The 13,964-nt window shown below is 40.0% G+C and overlaps 1 protein-coding gene across 7 annotated transcripts in view; it reads right to left on the reverse strand.

Moving 5' to 3' along the window:
• KDM4C (lysine demethylase 4C) overlaps positions 1–13,964 on the reverse strand; it is a 409,700-nt gene that overhangs the window by 35,560 nt on the left and 360,176 nt on the right. For 5 of the 7 annotated variants that reach the window (XM_015472464.3, XM_059889432.1, XM_024996118.2 and 2 more), the window contains one exon: positions 10,896–11,066. In XM_015472464.3, coding sequence (XP_015327950.2) covers positions 10,896–11,066 — 171 coding nt within the window. Of the gene's footprint in view, positions 1–6,895; positions 7,043–10,895; positions 11,067–13,964 lie in introns of all 7 variants that reach the window. The other 2 variants (XR_009495540.1, XR_009495541.1) reach the window with 1 other exon arrangement.

Consider the following 13,964-nt stretch of genomic DNA (forward strand, 5'->3'; position numbering starts at 1 on the left):
CTTTCTTTGGGATTGGAATTTAAACTGACCTTTTCCAGTCCTATGGTCACTGCTGAGTTTTCCAAATTTGCTGGCCTATTGAGTGCAGCACTTTCACAGCATCATCTTTTAGGGTTTGAAATAGCTCAACTGGAATTCCATCACCTCCACTAGCTTTGTTCATAGTGATACTTCCTACGGCCCACTTGACTTTGCCCTCCAGGATGTCTGGCTCTAGGTGAGTGATCACACCATCGTGATTATTTGGGTTGTGAAGATCTTTTTTGTATACTTCTTCTGTGTATTCTTGCCACCTCTTCTTAATATCTTCTGCTTCTGTTAGGTCCATACCACTTCTGTCCTTTATTGAGCCCATCTTTGCATGAAATGTTCCCTTGGTATCTCTGATTTTCTTGAAGAGATCTCTAGTTTTTCCTATTTATTGTTTTCCTCTATTTCTTTGCATTGATCACTGAGGAAGGCTTTCTTATCTCTCCTGGCTATTCTTTGGAACTATGCATTCAAATGGGTATCTCTTTCCTTTTCTCCTTTGCTTTTCGCTTCTCTTCTTTTCACAGCCATTTGTAAGGCCTCCTCAGACAGCCATTTTGCTTTTTTGCATTTCTTTTTCTTGGGGCTGGTGTTGATCCCTGTCTCCTGTACAATGTCATGAACCTCCATCCATAGTTCATCAGACACTCTGTCTATCAGATCAAATCCCTTGAATCTATTTCTCACTTCCACTGTATAATCATAAGGGATTTGATTTAGGTCATACCTGAATGGTCTAGTGGTTTTCCCTACTTTCTTCAATTTAAGTCTGAATTTGGCAATAAGGAGTTCATGATCTGAGCCACAGTCAGCTCCTGGTCTTGTTTTTGCTGACTGTATAGAGCTTCTCCATCTTTGGCTGCAAAGAATATAATCAATCTGATTTCGGTGTTGACCATCTGGTGATGTCCATGTGTAGAGTCTTCTCTTGTGTTGTTGATAGAGGGTGTTTGCTCTATGACCAGTGTGTTCTCTTGGCAAAACTCTATTAGCCTTTACCTTGCTTTATTCTGTACTCCAAGACCAAATTTGCCTATGACTCCAGGTATTTCTTGACTTCCTACTTTTGCATTCCAGTCTCCTATAATGAAAAGGACATCTTTTTTGGGTGTTAGTTATAAAAGGTCATGTAGGTCTTCATAGAACTGTTCAACTTCAGCTTCTTCAGCATTACGGGTCAGGGCATAAACTTGGATTACCATGATAGTGATGGTTTGCCTTGGAAATGAACAGAGATCATACTGTCATTTTTGAGACTGACTCATAGGGAACCATAAAAGACCTAGAATTGTCAAAGAAATCTTGAGGAAAAAGAAAGCAAGAGGCATAACCGTCCCAAACTTCAGAGATTACTACAAAGCTACAGTAATCAACAGTGGGGTATTGGCACATAAACGGACATATGGATCAGTGGAAAAGATCAGAGAGCCCAGAAATAAACCCAAACATCTATAATCAATTAATTTTTGACAAAGGAGGCAAGAATATACAATCAACAAAAGATAGTCTCTTTAGCAAGTGGTGTTGGGTAAGTTAGGGCTCTCCTGGGGGCTCAGCTGGTAAAGACCCTGCCTGTCAATGCTGGAGATTCAAAAGATGCAGGTTTGATCCCTAGGTCAGGAATATCCCCTGGAGCAGGAAATGGCAACCCATTCCAGTACTCTTGACTGGAAAATTCCAGGGATAAAGGAGCCTGGTGGGCTACAGTGCATGGAGTCATAAGTTGCAGAGTCCCATGTGAATCAATGAAATGAGAACACACCTTCACATCATACACAAAAACAAGCTCAAAATGGCTTAAAGACTTAAATATAAAAGAGGACACCATAAAAATCCCAGAAGGGAACACAGGCAAAACATTCTCTGACATAAATCAAAGCAATGTTTTTTTAGGCCTGTCTCCCAAGGCAACAAAAATAAAAGAAAAAATAAACTAATGGGACACAATCAAACTTATTAGCTTTTGCATGACAAAGGAAACTATAATAAAAATGAAAAAACAATCTATGGACTGGGAGAAAAATCTGTAAATGATATGACCAACAAGGCTTAATTTCCAAAATATACAAAGAGCTTATACAATTTAATATCAAAAAAAGAAACAACTCAATCAAAAAATGTGCATAAGATCTAAATAGACATTTCTCCAAAGACAACATCAGGTGGCCTATAGGCACATGAAAAGATGCTCATCTTTGCTAAAAAGTAGAGAAATGCAAATCTAAACTATAACAAGGTATCACTTCATAGCAGTCAGAAGGGCCATCATTTAAAAATCTACAAATAACAAATGTTGGAGAGAGTATAGAAAAAAGGGAACCCTCCTATGCTGTTGGTGGGAGTGTAAACTGGTGAAGTCACTATGGAAAACAGTATGGAAATTCCTCTAAAAACTGAAAAAACAAAACTATAATTCAAAAAGATGCATACACCCCTATGTTCATAGCAGCACTATTATTAGTCAAGGCATGGACATAATCTAAATGTACATTAATAGATGAATGGAAAAAGAAGATGCAATATACATATAATTCAACACTACTCAGCCATAAAAAAGAAGGAAATAATGCCACTTGTAGCAACATGGATGAACCCAGAGATTATTATACTAAGTGAAGTTAAGTCAGAAAGAAAGACAAATGCCATTTGATATCAAGCATATGTGGAATCTAAAATATGACACAAATTAACTTATTTATACAATAGAAATGGCCTTGAAGAAATAGAGAATAGACTTACGGTTGCTAAGAGGGAAGCAAGTGTGGAACAGATGGATTGGAAGTTAGGGATTAGCAGACGCAAACTATTATAAATAGAATGGATAAACAACAAGGTCCTATTGTATATCACAGGGAACTGTATCCTGTGATAAACAGTAATGGAAAACGTATATAAAAGAATGTATATCTATGTGTCTATCTATCTATCTATCTATCTATTGAATCACTTTGCTGTACAGCAGGAATCAATACCACATTTTAAGTCACCTATACTTCAATAAAATTTTTTAAAAACTTGAAAAAATCCATGAGCTTCCCAGAATCCCATGGTATAGAATGTTTCTGATAACAATTTTTTTTTAGTGTTTCAAACCCACTTGGGTACTTTATTTTGCCTCCAAAATACCCAGAATCACTTCTTCACCTATGCTTATACATCCTGAATCCCCTATGGTACCTAAAATAGCACTGAATATATAGGTCAAAAAGAATGATATGACTGGATATTCCCAAAAATGGATAGATTTGGATCATGCCACCCTTGGGGTTAAACCCTGAATTGAGATGTGATGTGCTAAGTTGCTTCAGTTGTGTCCGACTCTTTGTAACCCTATGGACTGTAGCCAGCCAGGCTCCTCTGTCCATGGGATTCTCCAGGCAAGAATACTGGAGTGGGTTGCCATTTCCTTCTTCAGGAGATCTTCCCGACCCAGGGATTGACTCTGTGTTTCTCATGTCTCCTGTACTGGCAGGAGGGTTCTTTACCACTAGCACGACCTGGGAAGCCCATTGAGAAGAGATGATAAAGTCCTGGAAATTAATAACAGTGCCCTCAAGTTCAAGGTAGTTATTGTGATTTTGTTAGAGTGAAGATGAGATGCTATATACCTTTAAGTTCCCTTGGAAAGACAAGGATGGGAAAGAAACACCAAAAATTGTCTCCTGGGGAGAAGTTCTTCAAACCAGTCACCTTGAGATATTGCCAAAAGAGAAATACCACCAAGTGAAGGAGGTATGTATTTGAAGAAAAATATAATTAACTAGTTGCCCTGAAGACACCTTGTCAATCTCTTGAGTGGATTATCAGGGCAATGACATGCTTTTCTTCAGAGGTTCACCAGTGCTAAATGGACACTGTCAGTATGATGGCTACAGAATCAAGGGTAGAGATGCATACAATTTATCAAAGACAAAGGGAGTCCAGCACAAATAAGGACTTCAACATTTCATTAGTATGCCCTGGCTTTAAGGCAAAAAGCCACCCAAGAATTAAACAGAATAAAATTCTAGGGATTGCTAAGTACCCACCTGCACCAACTTGAGACAGTTCATGAAACTTATGAAACTAATCAGAGCCTCAGTGAAGAGCACACAATTTAGAGTTGAAGAATCAGATGAAAGCTGAACTTACTTAGAAGCCCCAGCCAGCAACTGCAGGTTTAGTCTTCAAAGATATAACCAGACGCTATGCCTCTGAATGGCCTTGAGGTTCTTTAGTTTTTCTTAGTCAACTTCTAGCCAATATACTAATATTATTCCCTCTTGGTGGGTAGAGAATTCTATTTACTTATATATCAATTAAAATGTATTTAAATACATATTATATTTAATAGATTACCCAATGTAAATTGTATTTATATAAAGGCACAGTAAAATGTTTTGTAAATATTGTACTGCTGTATATGTTGTTTGCTTTTTGAAATAGAATTTGAATTACTAAATTAATGTTAGATTTATCAGCATTATGGGCATTGAGTGATTTTAAAAAATTATAACATTTGTGAGAACTTTATATATTAAATCTATAAACATAGTCAAGATGTACAAGGAAATTTGATTACTTAAATGTAAAGTGGTAAGAATTTGATCGGTTCATTTATACATTATAAAATATTAATCAAGAAACAAATGACTTTGTTCTAAATGTTTATATAAAAAAATCATTATATGCATAAATAAGATAATTTGTAAGCTGAATTTGAAGGCTTAAAAAAAGTAAGTTTTAAACTGTTGATTACAGTCAAGGTAATAACAGATTTTTTTTTACATGTATAAAAGGCAAGGATATAAAAATCAATAGGAACTTGGCAGACTCTCAACTCTACAGCCAGGAAAGAGAAGCAAGGGTATCCCTCTCGAGCAGTTAAATGCCCCATGGGCCACACCTATAGAATCCAAACCAATACAAGTCCCTGGAGCCTTTTCTGGCAAATTTCCATTCATTCTAGAAGAACTAGGACTGGTGGGTGACAATTAGTCTGGAGCACACATAACACAGATGGTCTGGGGTGGGGTATGCCTTTCACCTAGCTTAAAAATCCAGGTTACTTTAAAATCTATGTGCCAATAGGAAATAAACACTTCCCAGGACCCTATAGCACAGAGTTTTCAGGAAAACTTTTTCCTTAGCTTCTCACTCCCCCACCCCAACATATTCCTTTGCCTCCTGAGCATCCAGAGTTACCCCTACACCTACATTGCCAAGTGGGGACTTGGGATGCTGAACCCTGAGCAGTTAGGTACAGGGTCTTCTACGACAGCAATGGTAAGTCACAGAGAGCATGGAGGCAACAAACAGTGGTATGCAGGGGACCAGCCTGCATTCTGGACCTGACTCTTGTCACCCCTAGTTTGGGGAGCTCACACAAATCAAAAGGGTTTTGTAACCTGGCAAGTATTACATCTATGAACTGAGCACAAACTTACTCTAGAGCAAGGTTTGTCATGAAAAGCCAATAAATATTAATAGCACTTTGAACATGCTGAAAAATACATGCATAAATGCAAGAATTAGGTTCTTTATTATAAAGTCTAAAGACACCAGGACTGCTTTACAAGTGGAAAAAATAAGCTGAACTCGCACCTATACAGACACTCATTTAACCTAATAAGTTGGAACAAAGTTCTAAGTATACATCTTTTAACCAAATTTCATCAAGACCAGAAAAAGGCAGCATAAACTAGATGGGGGAGGAAAAAGACATTTAGCTCATTTAGTCCTTTCAATAATCTCAGAAGGTATAAATTATTCCCTTTTTAGTGGGGAAACAAAAAAACTGAGGCTTGAAAGTTTGAGCAACTTGTCTATAACTGAGAGAAAAAATAGCTTAAGAATTTTGGTTTCCACTGTACAGCCCACAGAAACTAAAGGCCATGACAATCCATCCCTCGTATCTCGAAGAGTATAGTTCTTGTACTTTTTTCACATTTCAACGGATGCTGAAAAATGTAGCAAGTCCTCATGGAAATTTCAGTGATGGACTCTTGCTGTCAAATTTCTAAATGGTCCTGTTTCTCTTCTCAAGCCAAGTGGTGAATGTTAAGTGCTGGTCCTAAAACCATCCAGATCACACTGCACCATCCTCCTCCCCTGGAATGAGTTCCAAGTGCAGACGAAAGGAAGCAGCCATCATTCTAGTGTCATCACGGGCATGCCAGAGGATCCCAAGTTTTAGCAAAGGTGAACAGGGGGCCCTGGAATCGCCTTGCTCATTGAATTCTCTTCCGTGGGCAACTTTCGTTCCCATCAAAATAGTAAGAGACAAAAAAAATTCATCAGGAAGTGTGTTGCAATTTCATAGACTGACAGATGGAGGCATGTAGCAATACATCTTTTATTACTTCCCCTGACAGCTACAGATTGCATGCTGAGTTTAACGGGACTGATACACACATTCTGCAGGTGTACTGTTGAGACAAAATATTTGGGACATTTTTCTGGCTAACACAGAAATAAAGCACCTAAGTCTGGAAAGAAATTTTCAGGTAGTTCAAAGAATGTTTCTCCCTACAGTTTCAAACACTCCCTTCTAGTCACATAACACTAACAAAGGTATTTTAATGCACAGTAAATTTATTTTCAAACATGAATAGACTAGCCTGCATTAAATGTTTCTCTTCTGGAGGGATGATAAAGTGATTCAAAAAATAAGGGAATATATTTCTTTACTAAAGCATCAGGCTTCATAAAGGACTATCAGTTCAGTTCAGTTCAGACGCTCAGTCATGTCTGACTCTTTGCGGACCCCATGAATTGCAGCACTCCAGGCCTCCCTGTATTTATATGTAAATAAACACTTTGGGATAATTAAACTTGTTGTTCTAGATTTTATTTTTATAGTTAAGAAACTGAAATTGTGTTTTACCTTTATGGCAGTTCTAGCTGGCAAGTACCCACAGGTTAGACAGTCTAGTTCTTCACTAGCCAGTCACACTGACATTGAGTTGCATTTGATGAAAGGGCCTTCCCAGTGGCACTCACGCTCGATAAGCACATTGGGCAGATTAGAGAGCTTTCAGACAAACAGAAGAGAAAATCATTTTCTATCCCCAGTTTCAGGTGGCACAGGTATAAAAAACGAGGTTTCTCTGAGGAATATGGACTATGTTCCCACCCAAATAACTACTCTGCCATGATCTGCCAGATGCTGAGACAGAAACAAAGCTCGTCACATTTTTCTTATCTCCTGATTATCTCCACATTAGGGTACCAAGCAGGATTCCCACCTCCCAGAAGACAGCTCTGATGTCGATGGATAGCAAAAGTGGAAGTGGGATGATCATAAGAATTGATCCACATGGGCTGAAAAATGGTGATATAAACATATTTACATAATATCATATATGGGAATAATAATTAATATGTGAATATATTTACAACATACTGCATTATACACATTATGTTTTGAAATATAACATCAAATTCCCCATAGCAAACTGAAGTCTAGTTGACATACAATAAGGGCATTTAATCAGGCAGCTTTCATTAATGTAAGTGGGAAACACAGACCCCGAACAATCCCCAGAAATCCTTTAAATTTAAAAAGCTTGCTTCAGAAAATCCATGACATTGTCTTTTGGGAGTCTGGATGATGACCAGGACAGAGCACATAGCTAGTGGAGTTGGTCTGCAGAGTTCTGCAAACCAGCCAAACATGTGGCTGCCTCACAGAAAAGGAAGTCACACTCTGCCTCCGACTCAGAGCTTCCGGCAACACAAGGACACCTCCTGAAACACCCCAGGACAACGTATTTGTGATGTTTAATTTTATGCATCAACTTGGCAGGGCCCATGGGTGCCCACATGTTTGGTATTTGGTCAAACATTATTCTAGGTGAGTCTCTGAGGATGTTACTGGATGACTTTAGTGACTGAATTGACAGACAAAGCAGACGATCCTCCCTAGGACCCATCCAGTCAGAGAACAAAAAGGCTGACACTTTTGCAAATAAGGGGGAATTCCTCCTGCCTGACTGGCTCTGAGCTGGGACTCAGCTTTCTCCTGACTTTGGACTTGATGCTCTTCCTGGGTCTTGAGCCTCTCCTGTCTCCAGTCTGCTGACTACAGATCCTGGGACTTCTTGGCTTCCATAATCAAATGAGCCAATACCCTTATCAGAAATCATATATATTACATATACTTACTTGTAATATATTAAATACACACAAGCCTCTTATTTAAGGGTCTGTTTCTCCAGAGAACTCTAATACCATATTATAAGGAAAAATAAAACCTTCCCTATGGAGCAACCAAATAAAGACATCTGGGGATGTCTCTTTCAGCAGTCAGAGAACAAAGCAGAAGAGGCCACAGCAGCCAACAGGCAGTGACGTTATGAGAAAGTGTGTATAACTTGAAACTACAGCATCACTAAGATGTTCCTACTTGGTTGGTCTAAGAGGCCTGGAACAGATAACCAAAAATGTACCATATGGGAAAGGGTGGTGGGGAGTTGTCAAGGGAGGAAAGGCCAGATCAAAGAGAGAAGACCTGCTCAAAGATGAGTTGCTTTTTCCCTGAAAAAATTATCATTCATGCAAATTCATACAGCAGCCCTGCTCCAATCTACGCTAACTCATACCGCTGTGAGCACTGCCACTCCCTCCAAGGCTAGAGCTGGGGACACGCACGTGTACACACACATCCCACCTGCTAAACTTCAAGCCCTTATCATGTATGCCAAGTAATAGCTCATTGAGTTATAAAGAATTTCTGCTTTTTTATTCTTGTTGATTTAAATGCCAAGGTGTTTCTGAACTACCTCACAAATTTTTGTTCTCACAACACCCACAAATACTTCAAACCAAACTTGACTGGGTTCACAGAGAGTAGGGGCTAAAGGTATCAAAGCAAAGACTTGTGGATTCAGAACACTCCCAGGATCACAGCCACTCTTTTCCAACGCACAAGCTGAAGATTTCCCAAGAAAGCTCACGACTGACTGGGTGTGTGGAGGCTCATGACGTGAAAGGAAATTTAGGATTCACTACATACTATCATGGATAAAGACCTAACTATTTGCTCAGGTTTGGGGGTGAGTGCTCACAACTCTTTTGTTCTATGCCCTGCAGGCTCCCCAGCAAAGTTTTCTGTCTTTGACCAGCTCAATATTGTCAGCCTGCACAAAAGGAGGCAGATTCTGAGATAAGCGTGTAACTGGGCAGGTCTGACAAGCACCGAGGGGCTTGAGTTGCCTGTGTGTTTTCAGCACCTCTCTCACCCTCTCCCACTTTAAAAGTCCTTTTTCTTCCCAGGGGTTAAGAACAGAGGCTCTCGAGCCAAACTCCTGGACTGAACACTCTTTCTGACACTAGCTGCGTATCACTGTGAGAAAGTTATTTACTGCTTTGTGACTCAGTTTTTTTCAGCAGCCAAATGTGGAAAACAGTACTAACTAGCACGCAAGACTGTGAGGATGAAATGACTCCCGTGTGTCAAGTTCCTGAAGCAGACCTGACGTGCTGCATCTCCATCAGTGCCAGCCCTACTGACCCTGTGGGGTCCTGATCCCCGCAGGTGGGAAGTTGCTTCGGACTCGTCTATACATTTATTGTGCTGTCCAGAAAGCACATTTACCAGCCCACATCCCTCCAGACTGAAAAGGAATCACACCTTCTTTTTCACTATCTTTGCCAGCACCCAGTGCAATGCTTAGTACACAGCAGATACTGTGTCTGGGGACTGCGCGCTTGAAGGGAGGGCCTAGGCTAGCAAGGCAAGCGTGTGACCTAGCGGCTGCTGCTTATGAAGAGCAACAGTACAGCAAAGCTCCAGGGAGAATTCTGCAAAAAAAAAAACACACAATTCACCCTTAGGGTGTAGGATCAAGTCCTGGGATTTTTAATTTCTTTAAATTATTTGCTTTGAAATCTTTCAAATAAGGTAACTTTTGTTTACATACTTGTCCCTCTTAAAGGCATAGGGAAGTAAGCTTAACAAAGAGCTGACTGAATCAATGTTTCTTCTGCCCCAGGAGACCAAAATTCTGGAAATGTTTATGAGCAATCTCAAAAGGTTGCATTTAATTATCAGTTATGCAAAATGCATACTTATTACTCTTAAAGTGTAACATCTTTCCAAATACACACAAGGGCAAAGGATGGCAGACTGAGGACAAAGCAGAAGTTACAACTACATTATTGAGGCCTGGCTCCTCAAATGGATACTTGCGTAAATAAACAAGGGATAACAAGATGGCTGGAAGACTAAACCTGATCTCAGTTTCAAAAAACCTTCTGCTGAAACTGCTTTTCTTGTGAAACATCCTGCCAAAAATCAAGTCCCTAAGACACATTCGGAGTTCCTCTGAACAAGACCCAAGGTGTTCACTGAGGGGACAGAGGAAGGAGACAGACAGGCAGGCATGCATGGGTCCCCTTTCAGACCACAGTTAAGAAACTCAATAAAAGCCTTTTGCTTGTGTGATTTTTGTTATTCCCATATGAAACATACACAGATGTTTCTGTCAGATTACAGATGTCACTGTCAGGTCAGATTAATAAAAGCCATATTCTCCAGCCAAGCATAAAGAAAAAAAAGTAATAAAGGAATTCAAATATACAAACTCTATAATAGATAAGAACAGGTGAATTCACATTTTGTTTCTGGCCACATACATTTCTCATTCAGTTAAAAGAATCCGGGAAGATGAGTCTAAATTCACCTACTATTTAGAATAATGCTGGCTAAGGAACCGCCTAGAAAACAACACTTCTAAGGATTGTGATGGGGAAAGAGAACACCTGAACTGAATATTAAATGAAATGAGCTACACCAAGAACCAAGATAAAGATTCCTGAGAGGTTCAGCTAGTTTAGTTACACAGAAAACAAGCTGGGGAGCAGGCACCCAGAGCCTTACTCACCACAATATCCTCAGGGAAGGTGTCCCTGCTGAAGGAGCCGTCATCAAACACGACCTCATAGAAGGTCTGCGCCGTCACGGCAATAACCCTGCAGCTGTAGTACCGGGTGTTCCGATGCTTCGTGATGACCGTCTGCCCCACAGAGATGCCCTTCTCACCAGCCTTGGATTTCTAAGGATGGAGCAGAGAAAGAGGAGAGAAAAGAAACAGAAGAGAGGACAGAAAATAGAAGAAATATTTATTTAGAAGATAATCATTAGTATGATCATGATATATACTTTTAACTTCTAGACCTTTTATTGGGGGATAATTTCAAACTTAAAAGTTGTAAGAATATGAAAACAAAAACATAAACATACTCTTTGACCCTTTACTCAAGATTCATCTATGGTTATTTACTGTTATTTTTAACATTTTACCATTTCCCACGTTTTTGCACATTATTTTACATGTGTATATATATACATATATTTTTATACATATTAAAGTGTGTATGTTGTTGTTTTAGTTTGTAAGTTGTGTCCGACTCTGTGACCCCATGGACTGCAGCGCAACAGGATCCTCTGTTCAAGGAGTTTTCCAGGCAAGAATACTGGAATGGGTTGCCATTTCCTTCTATATATGTATATTAAAGTGTGTGTGTGTGTGTGTGTGTGTGTGTATATATATATAAAATTGTATGTGTGTATGCATTTATGCCCAAACCATAAATCATGGGCTTTTATACCTAAATACATCAGTGTGTATTTTATACAAGGATTTTCCTTTACATAACCACAGCACAGTTACTAACTTTAATAAATTTAACATGGATACCACCGTTTAATTGATGACGAATATTCCAATTTTGTCAACTGGGTGAATAATGATCTTTATGTGCCCCCATTCTTTATGTACAGGATCCAGTCTCGAGTCAGGTACTGCATTTAGCTGCCAAGTCCTTTTGACCCCCTGTAACCTGGAACATTTCCACAGCCTTTCTTTGTCTTTTATGATCATGATACTTTTGAAGGATCCAGCTCTCCCTGCCCCTGTTTTTCCAACGGAGCATCTGGCTGACGTTTCCTCATGATTAGAGTCTGATATACATTCCTGGCCAGAATACCACACAGACAACGCTGTCATCTTCTCAAGAAACCACATCTGGAGGCAGATGTTTATCTGCCTTTCAACGGTGATATTAACTTTGATCCCGGTCAAAGAGCAGTCCAATTTTTCCACTTTGTAATCACTACTTTTCCCTTCTACCTAATAAACAATCTGTGGGAGAGCCTTAAACAGCACACAGATATCCTGCTCCTCCACACTTCTGCTTAGATTTAGCATCCATTGATGAATCCTGCTTACTCCAGTTTTACTATGATGGGGATGATATGCTGACTTTTCCTGCTCCAGTACTCCCTCCACATTTACTGGTTGGCACCTGGCAGTTATTAAGCAAAAACCTCCTACTCTCCCCACATCCATCCGTCATCAGTATGGGATTATTAACTCCTCCTTCACAACTGTTTATAATTCATACTATAATCAATTATTTCGGTGCTCAGATTATCCCAGATTTGGCCAGTAGAAGCCTCTTCAATCTGTTTCCTATGTCCCTTAAGACGTCCTTTTATTTTTTAGCAGTTCCTTCCTTTCTGGCATCATAAGAGTCTCAAGATCATTTTGCCTCAGCCCTGGAATTAGCATTTCCCAGAGGAACGTGGTTCATTTTTGCGGGCAGTGATATTAGAGGATAAGATCCAGGTGCTTAGGTGTGATTACTACAAAGGCATCTTTGCTTCTGGACCCTTTCCGAAGTCAGAGCAAAGAAATGTATGGATGTGTATAAATATATATACACACACGTACACATATCCACACACACACACACACACTTCCATACATACAGGTATACGTGCACATACATATAACCAAGGAAAACCAGGGACTGGGTCTCAGAGTATATACCATGCTATGAAGTGGAAGACTTCAGGATAAATGTTTCGGGAAAGTGCTTGGCAGAATGCGAGGCTCATGGTAAGTACTCCAGACATTTTAGCTTGCTGTATTTGGGGCTTTCTATTTGTTTGCAATTTATTTTTCAGAATAAGGCTGTTGCTCCCCTGTTATAAACTTACACAAACCTCATTCCTGCCAGGTGCAGAGGGGAGTCACCATCTTACAAGGAGGTCTGCTCAGTCCCTTTTACTCCCTATCTCCAAGTCTCATTCATCAACTTGACTCTTGATGCCACAAGCTCTGACTCACTAGGGGGTTCCTGAATCAAGCACTTGGGAAGGCCCAGCACCGTTGCTAAATGGGCTCTAGAAGACACAGTCTCATAATCCCCAAGATACCAACAGTAGTCTGACATGTCATCCATAACCTACAGAAAGCCAGGATTCATTAACCCAGTGTCTTCTGGCAGGGATATTTTTAACATCATTGGGAAATAATGTATCAATTCAGAATCTTGGTTTAATTAGAGGCTTTACTTCTTTTTTCCTTGAATTTCAAAAAAAGCTAAAACACCTTGTAGGAAACAGATAAAGTGGTATGCTTAAACTTTTCCTTCTGGAAACCAGAGAAGAAATGCCCAGAGAGTCACTGACTCACTGGTTCCTTCAACAGTCATGCTGCAATGGACACCAAGCACCTCCCCTGGTGCTCTGGACTCCAACCAAAACCACTAAGACTTGATTCCCACTCCCCGGAACAGGCCTACACAGGTTGTGCTGTGAAGTCACCTTACAGGTGGCATGACTCAAGACTGATGATATTCTAGCATGTCTTCATACTCACAGGCAGAATTAGGGAACCAGTAAGGGCATTAGCAAAAGCCTAGAAGCAGGAAATGGCCCACTCTGTTCTGGGAACTGCAAGAGATCCTGCCTTGTATGGGAGGGGAAGCAGGAGAAAGAAGTTTGGAAATGGCCTGCAGCTGAAAGGTCAGGCTATGGGGGACAGGGGGAAGTAGGGCAGCTCTCACACCATTCTAAGGAGTCCAGATATTACCCTGTGGGCCTAAGGGAGCCACTGAGAGGTTTTAGTACCGAAGAAACATGACCCAGGTCCGTGTGACTCCAA

The sequence above is a fragment of the Bos taurus genome, chromosome 8 (genome assembly GCF_002263795.3).
Source record: "Bos taurus isolate L1 Dominette 01449 registration number 42190680 breed Hereford chromosome 8, ARS-UCD2.0, whole genome shotgun sequence".
Lineage (NCBI taxonomy): Eukaryota > Metazoa > Chordata > Mammalia > Artiodactyla > Bovidae > Bos > Bos taurus.